Genomic DNA, 20,682 nt, shown 5'->3' with positions numbered 1-20,682 from the left:
AAAAGCTTTCACAACACATCGAAAGGCTCTTACTGTTACTGTACAAAAAAAGTTTGGGAAAGTTTTCGACTGTGTGTTTAGCTCTACTTTTCATCGTGGTTTGTTTTGGTGGATTCTGTGTCGAAACATGATTTGTGATGATAGTTAACAGCTACAAAACGCCGCTGGTGATGTGAATGTGATGAAAGGTTGCAGAAATAACCTTTACTTGACCTGACTTGCCTCGAAGCAACGGGCAAACTTGATTTATGCTGTTGCCATTGCAAATTAAATAACAAGGCAAAATAATGAGATTTACATTGAGTTTACTTGGGCATGACCATGACAGCTGTAAAGAGGCTTTCCTGTTTACTGTTACACACAATTAAGGCACAATTAATGAATAGCATTGCTTTCTAAATTAAAAATCATATTGAACACTGTTCCCTATGTTCAAGCCTTTGGTGAATATGAGGATTAATCAACGCGCTTGTCTCCAAACAACAGGACTACAGTCTTTTTTTAAATGGCCCAGGTCAGAGGCTTTCTACATGGTCTCTCCCGACATGATTCCCCCTCATCTCCCAAATGTGGCAGCAGCTTCATCACTTTATTCTCTGTGACAGACATGCTCCATATCATTTCACCAAGTGGTTATAATGGATCTCTTCTATCCCCCTTGTCAAATCTGCCCTCACTGTGGTCCCATTGTCACATCCCTATGTTAATTTGATGACATCATCTGTGTAGTTGATAATGACTAATCACCCACTTAATCACTCACCGGGCTGTTATTCTATTATTAACTGAGCGTTGAACTGTGTGAGACAGCAGTGGATTCTGTCGAAAAGAGGTAAAACAGATCGGACGTTCTCCTACATGCAATTTAGATACTGTAGTGACTGAAAATCTCCGTAATCCCTTTCTCATACGACAAGTAATTCCACTGAAATGGAAATCAGGCCTCCCGCACTGCACCGTCCCCCTGTGAAATTGCAAATTGTGTGGTCAGACACAGATGTTCATTGGAAAGCTATCAATTTAAGTGTCACGCATGTACCTGGAAAACACTTTTAAGAGGATCCAAGTGTAATGACATTCAAAGGCAACGACAAGCCGGCGCCTCCATCTCAACACTTGTCATCTAATAACCAGAGAGACTCCCTGCTCTGCAGCAAACTCACCACCTGAGTCATTCGGGGACTCGGAGGGGCCTCGGACGGGGGGAGAAAAAGCTAATGATAAGAAAATTGCACACGCGGAGCATCATGATCTGCAGTTTCCACTCACACCCAAACTACAGCAGTGAAAGTTCGCTGAAGGCTGCGAGAAAAATATTAGAAGGGTGTCACGAGTGTTATCACAGATATGGTCTCTGAAGTAATAGGCCTATCACGCCAGTGCTTGAAAAGGAAGATTTATGGTCGTTGAAATATTTTGCATTATCTGTTGTTTCCAACCTCCATCTATCTCAGTTGTTTTGTCCCCTGGAGGATTTTGGCTTTATGCCTGTTCATGCCCCCCCCCTCTCTCTGTGCCAGAGCTACTGCACTTTCTCCTTGGATGATGATGTTAATGCACCATAATAATATCATTTATTCTTGCTTGGCCGGTTAATTTTATAGTTCCCTTCCCCAGCAGCCTGTTGTGTCTTATTTACCTGACTGTTGAGGTGGGGTCCTGCTCCGGTGCTTGTTTTCTCTCTCAATCAGTTTAACCTCATCAGCACAGAGGTTATGAAATCTACATTTAAATCACAATCAGGATCTCAGTTTCTGTCAAGCTCTCGACACCCACGCAGTTTACAGTGACAGAGCAAGACTTACCCCTCGGAAAGCTTAGTAATTTTTTAAACTGTGGGTTCTTTATTTCAGACAGAGGTAGAAAACAGCAGTCTTCACATTTCTAGATGGTTTTTCCAGCTGAAATGGCAACTTTTGCCTGCATCTTTTTATCACCTCTAACTAGCAAAGTAACATTAGCTCCATGAGTTGGTTGGAAATAAAGTTCCTGACTGACTTTTTAATGTTCCCACCTGACATGTGACGTTAAATGTGCCTCATATTGAGCTGAAAGTTTGAGACCAAAAGTCAGAATTAGAGCTACATACAAATCTTTAACAAGTCTTCAAATGATTCCACTGAATCACCATGAACCAGCAGCAGCTAAAACTGAACACTGTGATTCAAATCAGCAAAGTGATTTGTGATTTCCACCTGTGATCAGCATCCTAACAGTGGATGATCATGTGTCCTTGTATTGCAGTGCAGTGGTATTATAAGTGAGGATAAGGAAAATGTGAGGTCATTTCTAACACAGCTATGTTCAGGCTGATTAGCTTACTTGTCCGTACTTTCTGAGGAGGGTGACTCACCACTGTGTTTGGCAAACACCATCTCAGACAGTGCTGCTGGAGCGTAAACCTCTCCAAAGCCAATTAGGAGCAGGACAGAACCACTAACGTTATCCTAAACTCCAGCTCCAGCTTCCACAGTATCACACAGTGGATGTGCTACTGTAGCTGTGAAGGGGGATTTTTCTTAACCGCACACATTAATGTAGTTAATGAAAGATGCTCCCCTTGCTTTTGTAAGGCACAAAACTAGTTAGCCAACCATGCTAACAACTGCAGCTCAGGTTAGAGCAGTCTGTTCTTTACATTTTTGCTCATGTGTTTCTGAAAAACACTCTGAGCTTGACAGAGCTGCTGTGCCCAGTCGTGGTCGCTGTGGCTGCTGCTTTGTAATCAGTTACAGAGTCAGTTTTTAGTGCAGCCGTGCTCTGCAGTCATCTGAATCTCTGGCATATTTTCATTTGCCATAACCAGTGAATAATAACTTCCTTTTCTTTTCTCAGTTTTCACTCTCATTAGCTGTGACATTACGACTGAGACTCAGACCTTGTGAACTCAAGTCAGTTGCACATTTTTTTTATACATGTCTATCAGAACAAGCCATTCGCTTGCTGCGAATTATTCACAACGAAATGTCTTTTTTACACCAAAACAGAAAGTAACCAAAGGTGAAACCTGCACTAATGACCGAAGAATTCACCTGCTCTGGTGTCCACACCGGTAAAAACAGGAGAAGCGAGAGGACAGGGAAAGATCTCATTATTTCAGTCTCAAACATAAACTTCTATACTTTGATAATTTCTGCATTTTTCAAAGCACAGTTAAGATTCTGATTAGCTTTGGTCCCTTGTTCTATTAAACCGTTCTTTAATCTCCACGCTGTATTTTGAAAAACAAATATTTTAATTACTAATACCCTTCAGGTGCAGGATTATTTTAGTAAAGTCTCATTGTATTTGACATTGATTAATTGTTTTCCTTCATCTCTTTTAATACTTTTTGTGTCAGATTTGTTGATGCGTGGAGGAAAGCGAGTGTGAAAACAAGTCCCTATAGCCCGAGCACAGAACATTACTCTCCCGTCCAAACCCTGTTCATTTTTGGCAACTTACAACTTTTCATACTCATTTTCCTCTTGATGGGTTACCCCAAACAAACCGCACCGTATCTCTCTTGGAAGAGGACTGAGACACTTTTTTGGTCCAGTTATCTAGTGCCAAGTTCAAAAAGCATCGCTTTCACCCTCCTAAACAAACCAAACCGAGGGAGTAAACATTCCAGTGTTTGAACAAACTGCTTGGCACAAGCTGGTGAACACAAACCTGGCTGAGCAGAGCTCGCTTTGCTCTCTCCTCCTCTCGAGTGGAGACGCTTAACTCACCTAACCTCCTTCATATCCATCTTCTGTCAGTCTTAATATCCACATCAAAACGTCGACCTCCTCAGCAGATCAAACGTAACTCCTGCTCTGAAACATAAATGAAACATAACTTCAGAGCATCTCTTGACTTCGCCAGGATCTGAGAGACTCGGCAGCACTTAGAGACCCAATTAGCGTCAGCAGACTGATCCATCATGATCTCAAAGCAGCTGGCCAGTAGCTCATAACTGATAACTCTAACTATCTGGCTGTCAAGGCCCTCCGTGCTCTCTTTGCCTCTTCTGGCTGCTCATGGTGGGATAGTGCTCTATCTGCTAAAGCATCTTTTATAAAGCATCGTGTCTCCGCTGCTCTTTGTGCGGTAAATCACTCCATCAGTGTTTAGAACATGAGAAAGTCCAAAATGAGCTGTCAGCTAATGTGACAGACAGATGTGTTTGTTGTTTTGTCAGCTGAGACACGGCTGTCACAGCCACCGGACCGTTTTCAATCATCTCCGGGTTACAAGTCTCAGCAGGACTCTCCACTTGATTTCATTTATCATGGGCCTTGAATCATAACAGGCCTGTCACTTTCCCTGGCAGTGATAACCTACTTTAGATGCTCCCACACGCTAGAGAATCAAATCTGTCCATCTGATGATTTGCTCTGGTCTTTCATCTCAGCCGGCCTGCGAGCGCAGCCCAGTGCATACACTGCATGCCCTCCACCAAATAGAGGGGTCAAATCATTTCAATCTAGGGTTTAATGTAGCAGAGTGGCTCTGTGCACCAAGGAGTTACTGCTGGGCATCGGCAGTAGAGCGCTGCTGCCCTCTGCCTGCGAGGAAGGAAAGACATCAAGAATGAAAACACTTCCAAAAAAATAAAAAGAGATTTCTGCCAACTTTTCTGATAATGTATTCCACTCTATTATGCCTGATGAAGAAGCTGGCAGAGACACAAGCATATTTGAAGATGAACTTGAAATCAAAAGTGAAGAAAGTTGCAGGCCAATCAGCGTGTGCCAATGTGTTAAAAGTTAAAATGGGCAGCAGAGGAAATGTTGAGCTAATAGAAAAGGAGGTGCATTTCCCACTCTTTACTCCTCAGTTTTCTGCCGCTGGGCGTTGAACTCGCGCCTCTGTGCAAACAAAGCCAAACAGAAACCTTCATGCGTGAAAACAAAAGAGAGTTCTGTCTCTTTTGACCTGTTCAGGTCAGTGTTTTCCCCCTGCTGCTGCATTACAATCATGCCTCATAATCTATAGTAAAAGCAGCAGTTTGTTTTCAGCTCCCTGTAGTGCTGTGTGTTATCTGGGTCTCTCTGGATGCTCTGTGGGCAGGCAGACCTTTTTAATAGTGCAGTCACTTCTCATGAAGACACACTGGAGAATATATCTGCTGCCGGGCCTTATCGTTGGAGGGGGCTTGCTTTTAGATGGAGTGGGGACACTGCTGGTGCACTCGCCCTCCCTTAGGTCTCTCTTGCTTTCAAACACACACACTGTTCCCAAGGTGTCCCTATGGGAAGGACCTCAGCACTTTATCAAGTTCCCCGCTCCCCAGTGAGCCAAATTATGCTGTGCCATGATGTGCATTTTCCTTTTTATGTTAATACTTCCTATCAGCCAAGTATGTGTCAGCACAAACTTCTCGCTCCCCCGCTCAAATTCCGATTACCACATTACCCGGACTTAAGCAGGATTAAGTTGAGGCGCCTCAAATGAACTTCACCTCATTCATGGTATGAAAGGGCTCAATCAGTCCAGAACAAGCAGAATCCATTATGTGTGCCGCGTTATTAAGAGTTTTATTTGGTTGTGATGATGTAAGGAACACTTCATCAGCGAGGTATACAGTCTGACTCAGCAAATTGTATTGATTAATTCGCTGTGAAAGAGGTTCAAGGTTGACATAATTGATTGTCAGAAGTTTGGTGGTCATTATGGCTCCCAGAAGTGCCGAGTAGGACTTCAGCAGCGTGCTAATCTTTATCCCACAACGGGATAACAATGATCCTGTTTGTTTGATGGAAACAAACAAAAGACGACAAAGTAATTTGTTGAAATAAAACACAACAGTGACATTTGAATTGTTGAGCTACAGCTAAAAACTTGTACACGCTGCTCAGCAAATATCCACACTGAAATATTTCCACACTGAGTGATGGTTATTTCACAGAAGTGTTTACAAGTTGTTACATTTCTGCAAAACCTAAAGGAAAGAAGAAATGTACAGCCTCAACAGTGGCATCACCTTTCTCCTTTTCTTTTCCAGCCACATAATTCAAAGGTCAAGGATTTCTTTCCGGTAATGCAGCATTGTATTGGAGCGTTGAAATGGAAAAAGACTTGTTCCAGAATGAGAAAGGTTCAGCTCTCAACAATCACAACACCTACACTCTGACAGTTTCTGAAATGACACTGACCCCTGCTAACGCAAAGTGATTGCAAAGTGCTCCGAACTCCTCACAGAGCATAATTAACACTATCCGCTACATGAAGAGCTGCACTCATACAGCAAACACTGACATGTCTCTTCTAATTGCTGTGAGGTTTGTGTGGTTAGCGTATCGATCTGGACGTCTTCAGGTGTCTAGCTTTTTCAGAAACTGACACATTAAAACTAAATCAAATGATATGTGATTTATTCAAGAACATAAATTGAACAGAAATGTGCGCTGCTGACAGATTCAGAAATCTGTTTGGTATGACAGTACATTCTCTGGAAGCAGAGCAGTGTGCCTCCAGGATGTCATACTACATTCAGAAAACAGCTGAATCCTGTCAAACACCACATTGTCAAAGTGTCATGTTCCCATAAAGCTGATAATCAAGCCTATTTTTAAGCCAGAAGTAGGTTATGACTAATTTTCCACATGAAAAAAAGCACTCAAAGTGTGTGTTCTCTCTCTTTTGGTTAAAAAAAAAATCAGGATATTTTGTTGGCTAATTAAACTCTGGTGAACTTTTCCTTCTCCTCCACCTGCACAGAAACTGCAGACTTTATGATTTTACCTAAAATGTCAGTAACTCCCCTCTGGCTTCAGGTCCTCTAATTGTCATTACTTTACAGTTTACTTCAATGTCCTGTCTCTCCTCTCCAGGCTGTCCAATGCCCAGGGCATCAATATCCAAATTCTTGGCACCACCACTATTCTCATGATTGCCAATGTCACCGAAGAGGATTATGGGAACTATACCTGTGTGGCCTCGAACCGACTGGGCGTCCAGAATGCCAGCCTTTTCCTCTATAGTGAGTATAGCCACCACTTCCTTTGATCGCCTCATATCACAATATCTGTCAAAATAATCACAAGTTTTTTATTATTATTATTATTATTTGCATATTGTTCAGCCTTAGTTTGGACCCAGGTTTATTGTTTTATTAAAAATACACAGCTAACAATACAAGGTTTTAAAGAGCAACAATATGACAAAAATAGAATAGGGGAGATGGCGTACAGTGGGTTTTTAGAAATGTTTGACCTGAGAGCTGTGAGTGTGAACCAGGACTGTAAATTTACTGACTGAACAGTTAAACAATGGTTTGAACATTAGTTCTTGAAGGTTTGAACCTTTTCTACGGTGGCCTTGAGAGCTCATTTGACTTACCTCTACTTAAAACCACACACACATAGAGACAAACAAAAGGAAATTATGATGACAATGCACAGTAGAACGATTTATCAAATTATAAAAAACTGTAATTGTGATTTAAACTAATGTTTGTTTGTTTTAGTTTTAACTGTCTGATTGCATGATGAGGTATTATATCTATCATGTACCATTTGAATTAGGAGCCTAATAATCAGCAGAAGGCTAATGCCAAGTTAACAACATGATAACAGCCACAAACCACACCAACAAATATCATGTCTCAGTTACAGTGTGTTGGTCATGTTGATTATGTTTTCTCTAAGTTGCAGTGCACTGAGCTGTCATGGCCGCTGAGTATTTCTGTAGTTTATGCCTCCTCTTCTGTCACAGAAAGGAGTCAATAGCACAACATGGCCACTAGATGTCTCCACACCACCTGTAGTCTGAAGTCACTGACAGCCACAGCTCAGTCGTTTAAATACAGCTGTCAACCTCCAAATTTAGTTGTTGGCTTTCTCCTTTAAAGAGCCTTCTGAATTTAATCATATTTTGTGTGGAAATTTTCTTGTTAAAATCAAAATAGTGGCAACACTTTGTGGGTCTGATGGTCACTCTGGCTTCCACTTATCACTCTTCCTCTCCTGCTGTCCTTCTGTCTGTGCAGGACCCGGGACAGGTCGAGATATCAACGGCGTTGCCTGTGTATCTCAATCACTGTGGCTCCTGTTGGCCTCCTTCGCCTGCCTTTTCTTCAAGTGTTAATACCACTGTCCTCCTCTTCCTACTCCTCCTCTTCCTCCTCTCCCCTCCTGGCCTTCCTTCCTTCCTTCCTCCCTTCCTTCCTTCCTCCTCCTCCTCCTCCTTCTCTCAAACTCACCGACATCCTTATTGCTACCTTATTACCAACTTTACCGCCCTTCCAGACTGTTTGCATCATGATACGAAAACCTTACGTGCTCTCGAGCACTGCTTACAGATATTATGAAAAGCGATGGGTTGTGAGTAAAATGTGATGATAACAACAACAAAAAACACAGTGAAATGAAGGACAGAACAAGCAAACAGTGCTCTTTTAAAGAAATGCATTGCTCTTTTTAATTCGTATGCACTTCTTTGTTTCTGCTATACAGTATCTTGTCTTTGGGGGTCTGGATCGGGTTTGGGATTTGTCGTATTTTTTTGTCTTCATGGGATTGAAAGCAGAGGCGCCTCGCTCGCAGGGATGCCAACAATCATTTGTCTCTAGAAGTACTGAAGACATAACGTATATTTCCTCTTACTCCCATTATGTTAACTTAAAAATGTAGATTTAACCGAGTGTTTAACCAGTACATTAATGAGCAACATGCAAACTATCTGCCAAATATACATATAGATTTGAAACTAACACATACAGAAATCAAAGGGAGAACACAGCAGCTGATTCTGTAATCAGATTAAAGCTTAATATTACAACCGTAATCTGATGCTACCAGGCTGAAACACAGATATTCAGAGTTAGCAGGGTACCTCTCCGATCAGTGACATTGTTCCTAGATGCAGCAGTCGTTTGGGTTGTTGCCGTCCAGCCCAGAAATTGAGGATGCAGTGAATAGAATCGACTCGATCCCATTGAGCGACAAACCTGAGGAAATTTAGTTTAACTGGTGACGGATATCTACATCCTCATTCAGTGGCTTTGCAACCACTCGCCTTTATTCCAAAAGAATTCCTTATTTCTTTTGCAGCAGGACTCTCACTTAGAACAAAAAGAAACCACAGTAGGTTATAACGACGCGTACTGTACATAGTAAAAATTTTGTATTTCTCTATGATAAGACAACTTGTTCTGCCCCTGTAACAACAGGAAACAGAGGAGATTGTTGCAACCGACAGGCTGCAGCTGCAGTTCAGCTCCGTATACTGTACCACAGACAGTGTTTGCTTTTAGTTTATGAGTTTTAGAATCATTCTTCTATACTGCTGGAATTTGGATATATATATAAAAAAAAGTATGACACCAATGAATGACTTACTTTTTAGTTCTTCTCTTTCAAAGAAGTATGTGTGTTTTAATATGAAATGATACAGAACAATTCATAATATATTGATATTGAGGTTATTTTTTTCTGTCTTTACCTCATGCATTTTAGTTGTGTGTGTATATATACTTGAATCCAATGTCCTGAGACCATATGAAAAGGAAAAAAATCTCATGTGTCCATGTTTCTGAATAGGGTAGCAATTTGTCAACGATGAATAATTCGTAGATTTCTTGAACTGGCCGCCCTGTTCCATCATGTGAACTGAAGCCCATTAGACGACGATGTTTAAAAAAAAATAAGGTCTAGCATAAAAAGAAGATAGTTTTGTGCAGTTATTATTGTACCTATCCTTGAGATGATGCTGGCTTACAGGAAGTTATAGGGAATGGAATGCCATGTTTAGCTCGTAATGCTTGTCCATGTACCAGGAATTTAATATGAGAGCAGCAAAGAAAGCAAACAAAGCTTATTCCCCTCAACAGCCTTCAAGGCCGCCGTACTGATGGGCCTCTTTAACATTAATAAAACCATTATATTACATGTCCTTCAGCAGATTTTCTCTTCACACTTTTGCCAGCACTTAGGCTGATCACTCGGTTTATTTCCTCACGAACAAAATGAAAAACTACGAGTGAGTATTTCACAAGGAGAGGATCTTTCACACGTGTGCAATTCTCTCAGGAAACAGCTCCGAGCTCACTGCTGTTGTGATGAGAATTGCTGAAACTGTGCACTATTAGCTGCCTTTTTTGCCATTTATCTTGACCTACTGTAAGGTGACTAATAGCATATGGACTCCAGTGCCCAGCTCTCAGCTTCTCGCCTGGATGTGTGTTCACGTCTCCGCTCTTCTAACAACCAAGCCGAAGATAGTACCAGTACTGTACAACACACATGTAATTAATGTCATCCTTGTCATCATGTACATTAAAAGACTTGCTCCTGGTGTTTTCATTGTAAATGCTTCTGAGGCCATGGCTATGTGACGTTGTAGTGTTGGTGATGCCATTTGATCCGGTCTTAATTTTCATGTAGACGCAGAACTGTACAGAGACTGAAACAGGCCACAACTCAACCCAAACCTGAAGCATTTAAACAATTAAAAACAACATTTCTCTCGTCTCTATCAGTCACAACAAAGACAGTATCTCACAGTCTGGTTTCTCAGTCTACAGAGTGATAAGAAAGCTGCTTGTTTTTATGCTTTCATCATCTTACACTCACTTTTTTTATTTTTATTTTTTTTACAACTAAACAAGTAACTGGTGTATCCGCTTCAGTGTGGGTTAACTTGATGTTTTTGTACTACACTGGTGTTTCTGCAGGCTCTCTGGCCATTGGCTAACCCATACTTGAGGATGCTAGTTTATCATCAACAGCTGTCTTACTGTAATAAGACGTGAGTGGCAAAAGAGTTCTTCATGGTCAGTGTGCATGAGAGCAGTCTGTGCTACACGTCTATTCCAGTAAGTCTGTCTGTCTCAGTGTGTCGCATTTAAAAAAAAAATCCTCAGGGCAGAGCGAAGCTGGCCTTGGGCAGACTCAGACAAACTACAATGTGCTTTTTGTGCTGGAGAGGGCCCCGACAGATGACCAGAGCAGGGTCAGATATCTTCTGTTTTTAACCTGCTTGAGATGCATGATGGGTAGAATCTGGTGCATCAAGTCAAAACAGCGCGAGGAGACATTTTAAAGGATGTTAAATTGAGTCATTGTCTAAACTTTCAGTCATTCAGGTGATTTTCATACGAGGCGAACCTCACAGAGTGTGTCCACGCAGGTTAAAACCAGCCAATAATCACTGACTTAACGTATGAAGACCACTTCTATAAAAGCCATGGAGCTCTGTCTTAATCCATAAAACAGAAAGGAATAAGAAAAAGTGATTTTCCATTGCTCATAGAGACCAACAGCCAGCCTACGGACACAGCACCAACCCCCCCTGACCTGGGTATCTACTGAAGACTGTAGATACAGCTTTCTAGTTTACTATTGACCATTGCCTCAAAACATCATCATAGCTTCACTGTATAAAACTGGCTTATGTATGTAGCGCGTGTGTGCTCATTATTAACCTTCCTACATGCATTCATACATGAGGCATGAGATACATAAAGAGTTGGCCCAAACAGCTAACTTTCTACTCTCCACTGAGCTATGGTTACAGTGGTAACCCTCTTATTTTAAGTTTATTCTTTTTCTTTTCCTCCTTTGTGTGTGTATATACAGTATGATGTTTCTACAGTAGAATGTTGTAAAGTCAGCAGAACCATGAGATCGTGTTTATACAACTCAACATTTAAAAATTTAAACCGCAAAATGTAACTATCATGTTTGTACTTCCCTTCCCATGGGAAACTTAAGATTCAATCATGGATTATGACGCAGCAATGTCCTGTTTTTTTTCTATTTTACTTTATTATGGCATAAGGTAACTGCAGTCAGTTTCTAAAAAAAATGATATGTAATAAAGATATATGAGAAAATGTTCATAACACAAAATAAAGTTGTTTGAATTCAGTGTTCTGTATTTGAATGTGACTTGAGCTGTCGGGGCAAGTAAGCTTTTTTTTTTTTTTGAGATAGCTTGGAACACACAGAATCTTAAATGGCACTGTTGTGTTTATCACCATGTAACATGCAAATAAAATAATATATGTATTGTTATATTCTCTCTGGAAGACATTTTTGTCCTCAGAAAATGTGAGATTCAGCTCATCGCCAAGGGAAAGCTCCAGTTTCACTCCTCTGTGCCAAAGATGAAAGGTAAGACTGGTGTTATCACCACCACATATGGGCACAAAATAACCACAATATGGCACAAGCTCATTATTACTACGCATCGCTGTGCGGCCTGCTGCCACAGGAGCACTGCAGTAAAAAGTTTCTCCACTGGGTGTCACAATAAATCAAGTTATGCCCCCCCTCTGCACTGTGGTGTTCGGAGGAATGAGGACACCAACACATTACTCTGCATCAATATTAGGCCTCTGAGTGTGGAGAACGAACAGGGGATGTAACGGTGTTAAGGGTCAGAAAAACAAGCTTATTGCTGGTGCAGCCTCCAGCTCAAACCCCCACACCAGCTGGGAAAATGTGGGTGAGGAAGACAAATGAGGAACACTCACAGTTTCCAGGAACAGCTGTTGAGAAATCCATGAGTAAAATATCTAATCTGGAGCTGATAATGGGGGCTGATGTTGTGTTTTATATACACACAGAGCTGATGTTATTATCTAGAGAAATGGTGTGCTTTTTTATCTCTTTGAAATGACTCGTTCGCATTAGTATCTCTTAGTATGAATACCATAGTGCTAGGGTGCTGGAGAACTGGGGGTTTGCATCAGTGTGGGCTCAGTTACAGGTGGAGGGCGCTGGGCAGGTGAGGCTGCCACCTATAAATTCATAAACAGCCAATTCGCGTTCATGTTGTTTAGTGTTAATAAAGTAGGGGAAAAAAGAAATTGACCACTTCCTGTTATTTCTTGGTTTTCTCCTCCTTCGTGTTTGTTACAAAGCTCCCTACAGTCTCACTTTTATCACAAGTTTATAAAACTATGACCCAAGTTTTATACTGCTTGAACATCTACTCCTTAATTGTATATCTTTAGCTGTCATTTTGGTAAGGCCCGCCTGCTGTGTTTTTCTATTGGTTGACTACCCTGTCAATCAGTTGCTCAAGAGAAGTTGATGACTAAAAGAGAGCTGTCACTGTAAAGTCACAGGGATTTTTCTTTGCAGGGCCGCGAGTAGCCACCAGAAAAAAAAACTGCTGCAAGGCTGAGTGACAGCACCGTATCCAGTTTTTATAATAAATCCATGATCCAGACCTGATCGGTATCCTAACTTCCCCGGATGTATTGTAATACCAATCAGGGGCGGTTGCTAGGCGGAACAGAGTCAGCTGGCCAATTGGCGTTTATTTTTCTGCCGTTGTTGGCTTGCGTGTGTCCTCATTGGCTGCTTCTCGTGTCGTCATCGGTTTGAACGCAGAGAGGCGGAGAAACTAAGTCGGGGAACACAGATTAAAACCAACGCTTGAGCTGTTGTCTCGGTTTGTCAGTGCGGTGAGAAAACTTAATAACTGAAGAAGCCTGGATGCTAAAACAAACTTTGGAGCTGCTTTTTTGTCGAACACGAGTGAGGCTGGACGCTGAATACAGCTGCAGCATGAAGGTAAGGGTATGGAACGACCTAGCTAGCGTAGCATTTGCGTTAGCGGCGAGCGTTAGCATTAGCCTTCTCTTCTCTTTTTGACCTTATTTCCATTTTCAGTCGTTTATATCGCGTGGATAAGAGTGTGTTTGTGTTTCCGTGACTGAGGCATCTCTGACATGAGTTGTGGACCCCCAACGTGGACGGGTGGCAACACAACTAGCTTCCGATAGTCTGTTTAAATCCCTGTTGTGTGGTCACTTTACTGGTATTTTGTATCTCTTTGTAACATTGTGTTACGTCCTGGTTATTTTTGGTCATTTATAGCGGTATATCATGTCGTTGACATCATTTTGTGCCTGTTCGTGCTCATTTTGTATTATGTAACGTCTCTACCTGGCTGCTTCACATTTGGATGTCATCGTTCGCATTAGCCTTATCTTTTAAAGATGTATTTGGGGCTTTGTGCGTGGGTTAAAGCCTGTTCGTGTTTCTTTAACTATGGTGTCCTGACATGAGTTGCGGTGAACTGTAACTGTTTAGTAGTCTGTCTGTTACAACTCCGTTTGCATCTTTTTACATTAAAATGTACCTGTTTAGTAAAAATGTAACGTTATACCATGAACGTGAACTGATTCAACCGATTGTTGTGCAGTTCACAGTAACATACATGACTACTTCAGTCATAAGTTGATAGACACACAATTAATAATCAGTTTACTTTTTCCTAAATATTTGTTGTGTGTTGGTTCTTCAGGAGGTGATGACAGTCAACTGTTGATTTTCTGAAGCAGCCTCTAATGTTTGTTAAATGTTGTGCTTCAGCTGTAATGTTGAATATTTCTCTGTGTTTTCATGGTGAAACTTGATGAGGAATAGGTAGTAGCGTATTGATCATTTTCCTTTGAATGTTTCTCTGTGATTTCCTCCAGGTGTCACCACTTGGTCCACGACATCGTCCACCATCGCAGAGACATGGTCCATGATCGGAGAGGCATTGTTGAGGATGAGGGAGACATCGTCCACGATCAGAGACACTGTCCACGATCGCAGAGACCTTGTCAAAGACGAGAGAGACGTTGTCCATGATCAGAGACTTTGTCCCATGCTTCGTAGAGACCTTGCGATAGAATCGGCGGAGACGGGGGTCACCGATTTGACGGCACTGCCCGCGATCATGGAGACATTGTCGATGGTCACAGAGACAGCGTCTATGATCTCAGAGACATCGTCCACGATCGCAAAGACATTGTCCATGATCACAGAGACTTTGTCCATAATCTCAGAGACAGTGTCCGCGATCACAGAGACGTAGTCCACGATCACAGAGAGTCTTTGTACAATGAAGAAGTTCTTTGAGACCAGGACAGAGGCCTCCAGGTAATTCACAAACACCTTTACATCAACTGTCCAACACAGAGCTCTGACATTAAACTGTTTATGTCCAGTATTCAGTATATCAGAAAAGTGTAATAATAGAAGTAATTTGCTGCATAAAGATAATGTATAAATAATCTGTATTATCAGATGTAATGTAAAAGTAACTAGAAATATCAGAAGTAAGATGTAATTGTCAAAGTAATCTGTTACTACACGTAACAGTGAAAGTTATATGTAAATTTAGGGGTAATATGTAATTTAAAAAAGTAATATATAATGGTAAAAGTACTCTAATATTAGAGGTAACAGTAAAAGTAATCTGTATGTAAAAATGTCACATTATATTGAGGTGTCAAAAATGTCAACTGTTATTGTTAAGGATCAGTCAAAATGGATTGAAAAATATCATAACTTCAGTTTGATTGTACATGAGCAGAAATTCTTAATTATGTGAATGTGTTACACACACCAGACTACACTGTACAAAACAATATCTAGTTTACAAATAAATTATTGGACTGAGTTGTTCATTAGTGTGTTCATTTTATTGGTCAGAGGGTGATTTGAAAAAATATCTTTACAGTTTATAACGACCAGTTCTGCACTTAGGTACTTAAAAGTTTTCACATAAGCTGCTGTTAAGACCTTTGTAAATTTGATTGTTATTCATTAAAGGAAAACTACACAAAACAAAGACATTTTAAATATGTGTTCATAAGAAGAAGATTGAAATATTGATTCTGTACGTGACCGTCTGTGGTGGAAGAAATACTCAGACTTTTTACTGAATTATAATACACAGCACAAGTTAAAATCCTGCATTCCAAAACTGACTTAACTGGTAGTGTTGATTATTGTTGTGCAGTTCACAGTAACATACATGACTACTTCAGTCATAAGTTGATAGACACACAATTAATAATCAGTTTACTTTTTCCTAAATATTTGTTGTTGTTGGTTCTTCAGGAGATGATGACAGTCAACTGTTGATTTTCTGAAGCAGCCTCTAATGTTTGTTAAATGTTGTGCTTCAGCTGTAATGTTGAATATTTCTCTGTGTTTTCATGGTGAAACTTGATGAGGAATAGGTAGTAGCGTATTGATCATTTTCCTTTGAATGTTTCTCTGTGATTTCCTCCAGGTGTCACCACTTGGTCCACGACATCGTCCACCATCGCAGAGACATGGTCCATGATCGGAGAGGCATTGTTGAGGATGAGGGAGACATCGTCCACGATCAGAGACACTGTCCACGATCGCAGAGACCTTGTCAAAGACGAGAGAGACGTTGTCCATGATCAGAGACTTTGTCCCATGCTTCGTAGAGACCTTGCGATAGAATCGGCGGAGACGGGGGTCACCGATTTGACGGCACTGCCCGCGATCAAGGAGACATTGTCGATGGTCACAGAGACAGCGTCTATGATCTCAGAGACATCGTCCACGATTGCAAAGACATTGGCCATGATCACAGAGACTTTGTCCATAATCTCAGAGACAGTGTCCGCGATCACAGAGACGTAGTCCACGATCACAGAGAGTCTTTGTACAATGAAGAAGTTCTTTGAGACCAGGACAGAGGCCTCCAGGTAATTCACAAACAGCTTTACATCAACTGTCCAACACAGAGCTCTGACATTAAACTGTTTATGTCCAGTATTCAGTATATCAGAAAAGTGTAATAATAGAAGTAATTTGCTGCATAAAGATAATGTATAAATAATCTGTATTATCAGATGTAATATAAAAGTTACTAGAAATATCAGAAGTAAGATGTAATTGTCAAAGTAATCTGTTACTACACGTAACAGTGAAAGTTATATGTAAATTTAGGGGTAATATGTAATTTAAAAAAGTAATATATAATGGTAAAAGTACTCTAATATTAGAGGTAACAGTAAAAGTAATCTGTATGTAAAAATGTCACATTATATTGAGGCGTCAAAAATGTCAACTGTTATTGTTAAGGATCAGTCAAAATGGATTGAAAAAATCATAACTTCAGTTTGATTGTACATGAGCAGAAATTCTTAATTATGTGAATGTGTTACACACACCAGACTACACTGTACAAAACAATATCTAGTTTACAAATAAATTATTGGACTGAGTTGTTCATTAGTGTGTTCATTTTATTGGTCAGAGGGTGATTTGAAAAAATATCTTTACAGTTTATAACGACCAGTTCTGCACTTAGGTACTTAAAAGTTTTCACATAAGCTGCTGTTAAGACCTTTGTAAATTTGATTGTTATTCATTAAAGGAAAACTACACAAAACAAAGACATTTTAAATATGTGTTCATAAGAAGAAGATTGAAATATTGATTCTGTACGTGACCGTCTGTGGTGGAAGAAATACTCAGACTTTTTACTGAATTATAATACACAACACAAGTTAAAATCCTGCATTCCAAAACTGACTTAACTGGTAGTGTTGATTATTGTTGTGCAGTTCACAGTAACATACATGACTACTTCAGTCATAAGTTGATAGTCACACAATTAATAATCAGTTTACTTTTTCCTAAATATTTGGTGGTGTTGGTTCTTCAGGAGGTGATGACAGTCAACTGTTGATTTTCTGAAGCAGCCTCTAATGTTTGTTAAATGTTGTGCTTCAGCTGTAATGTTGAATATTTCTCTGTGTTTTCATGGTGAAACTTGATGAGGAATAGGTAGTAGCGTATTGATCATTTTCCTTTGAATGTTTCTCTGTGATTTCCTCCAGGTGTCACCACTTGGTCCACGACATCGTCCACCATCGCAGAGACATGGTCCATGATCGGAGAGGCATTGTTGAGGATGAGGGAGACATCGTCCACGATCAGAGACACTGTCCACGATCGCAGAGACCTTGTCAAAGACGAGAGAGACGTTGTCCATGATCAGAGACTTTGTCCCATGCTTCGTAGAGACCTTGCGATAGAATCGGCGGAGACGGGGGTCACCGATTTGACGGCACTGCCCGCGATCATGGAGACATTGTCGATGGTCACAGAGACAACGTCTATGATCTCAGAGACATCGTCCACGATCGCAAAGACATTGTCCATGATCACAGAGACTTTGTCCATAATCTCAGAGACAGTGTCCGCGATCACAGAGACGTAGTCCACGATCACAGAGAGTCTTTGTACAATGAAGAAGTTCTTTGAGACCAGGACAGAGGCCTCCAGGTAATTCACAAACACCTTTACATCAACTGTCCAACACAGAGCACTGACATTAAACTGACATTTAAACCTTTTCTGACCCCATAATATATGACATTTTTGACCAATTTTGACCTCTTACTATATTATGACATTTTTTGACCCTTTTTGACCCCGTACTGTACTATGACATTTTTTGACCAATTTTGACACCATACAATACTATGACATTTATTGACCATTTTTGATGACATCCTATACTATGACATTTTTTAACCATTTTTGATGACATTATATACTATGATATTTTTTGACCAATTTTGATGACATGATATACTATGACATTTTTTGACCATTTTTGACACCTTACTATACTATGACATTTTTTGACCAATTTTGACCTCTTACTATATTATGACACTTTTTGACCCTTTTTGACCCCGTACTATACTATGACATTTTTTGACCCTTTTTGACACCATACAATACTATGACATTTTTTGACCAATTTTGACACCATACAATACGATGACATTTTTTGACCAATTTTGACTACTTACAATACTATGACATTTTTTGACCAATTTTGACTCCTTACTATACTATGACATTTTTTGACCAATTTTGACCCTTACTATACTATGACATTTTTTGACCAATTTTGACCCCTTACTATACTATGACATTTTTTGACCAATTTTGACACCATACAATACTATGACATTTTTTGACCAATTTTGACACCATACAATACTATGACATTTTTTGACATATTTTGACACCTTACTATACTATGACATTTTTTGACCAATTTTGACACCATACAATACTATGACATTTTTTGACCAATTTTGACACCATACAATACTATGACATTTTTTGACATATTTTGACCCCTTACTATACTATGACATTTTTTGACCAATTTAGACTCCTTACTATACTATGACATTTTTTGACCAATTTTCATGCCTTACAATACTATGATATTTTTTGACCAATTTTGACACCATACAATACTATGACATTTTTTGACCAGTTTTCATGCCTTAGTATACTATGACATTTTTTGACCAATTTTGACACCATACAATACTATGACATTTTTTGACTAATTTTGACCCTTACTATACTATGACATTTTTTGACCAATTTTGACACCATACAATACTATGACATTTTTTGACCAATTTTTTTCCTTACTATACTATGACATTTTTTGACAATTTTGACCCTTACTATACTATGACATTTTTTGACCAATTTTGACCCATACATACTATGACATTTTTTGACCAATTTTGACACCATACAATACTATGACATTTTTTTGACCAATTTTGAACCTTACTATACTATGACATTTTTTGACCAATTTTGACACCATTACAATACTATGACATTTTTTTGACCAATTTTGACCCCTTACTATACTATGACATTTTTACATTTGACCCACATACTATGACATTTTTGACTAATTTTGACCCCTTACTATACTATGACATTTTTTGACCTAATTTTGACCACCATACAATACTATGACATTTTTTGACCAATTTTGACCCCTTACTATACTATGACATTTTTTGACCAATTTTTGACCCCTTACTATACTATGACATTTTTTGACCAATTTTGACACCCATTACTATACTATGACATTTTTTGACCCAATTTTGACACCCTATACTAATACTATGACATTTTTTGACCCAATTTTGACCCCTTACTATACTATGACATTTTTTGACCAATTTTGACGACCATAACAATACTATGACATTTTTTGACCCAATTTTGACCCCTTACTATACTATGACATTTTTTGACCAATTTGACACCATACATACTATGACATTTTTTGACCATTTGACCCCTTACTATACTATGACATTTTTTGACCAATTTTGCATGCCTTACTATACTATGACATTTTTTGACAATTTTTTGCCTTACTATACTATGACATTTTTTGATTTTGACTATGACATTTTGACCATTTTTGATGACTATGACATTTTTTCCTACTATGATATTTTTTGACCAATTTTGATGACATACTATGACATTTTTTGACCATTTTTTGACCCTTACTATACTATGACATTTTTTGACCAATTTTGACCCTTACTATATTATGACATTTTTGACCCTTTTGATACAATACTATGACATTTTTTGACCCTTTTTGACACCATATACTATGACATTTTTTGACAATTTTTACTATACTATGACATTTTTTGACCATTTTGACCCCTTACTATACTGATGACATTTTTTGACCAATTTGACCCTTACTATACTATGACATTTTTTTGACCCCATTTTCATGCCTTACTATACTATGACATTTTTTGACCATTTTGACGCCTTACTATACTATGACATTTTTGACCATTTTTGACCCCAATTTGACACCTATACAATACTATGACATTTTTTGACCATTTTGACGCCTTACTATACTATGACATTTTTTGACATATTTTGACTTACCATTTTGACTCCTATATACTATGACATTTTTTGACCTTTTTTGCCTTACTATACTTGACATTTTTTGACCCTTACTATACTATGACATTTTTTGACCAATTTTTGACCCCTTACTATACTATGACATTTTTTGACCAATTTTGACACCATACAATACTATGACATTTTTTGACCA

The 20,682-nt window shown here is 39.3% G+C and overlaps 1 protein-coding gene and 1 long non-coding RNA gene across 3 annotated transcripts in view; both read left to right on the top strand.

The window, feature by feature from the left end:
• The window catches only part of lsamp (limbic system associated membrane protein), a 423,678-nt gene extending 411,694 nt beyond the window's left edge, over positions 1-11,984 (top strand). For both annotated transcript variants that reach the window (XM_051065384.1, XM_018682211.2), the window contains 2 exons: positions 6,801-6,949; positions 7,958-11,984. In XM_051065384.1, the coding sequence (XP_050921341.1) occupies positions 6,801-6,949; positions 7,958-8,055 (247 nt within the window). In that variant the 3' untranslated portion in view covers positions 8,056-11,984. The remainder of the gene's footprint in view (positions 1-6,800; positions 6,950-7,957) is intronic.
• A 2,258-nt stretch (positions 11,985-14,242) lies between these two features.
• LOC127139034 (uncharacterized) lies at positions 14,243-18,974 on the top strand. Its single transcript, XR_007808856.1, has 3 exons — positions 14,243-14,852; positions 15,994-16,441; positions 17,582-18,974. It is a non-coding gene; the product is annotated as an uncharacterized LOC127139034 (long non-coding RNA).
• The last annotated feature ends 1,708 nt before the right edge of the window (positions 18,975-20,682 follow it).

This window comes from Lates calcarifer, linkage group LG21 (assembly GCF_001640805.2).
Source record: "Lates calcarifer isolate ASB-BC8 linkage group LG21, TLL_Latcal_v3, whole genome shotgun sequence".
In the NCBI taxonomy this organism is placed as follows: domain Eukaryota; kingdom Metazoa; phylum Chordata; class Actinopteri; family Centropomidae; genus Lates; species Lates calcarifer.
The sequence above is the reverse complement of the archived record's forward strand: the minus strand, read 5'-3'. Positions and strand labels throughout refer to the sequence as shown.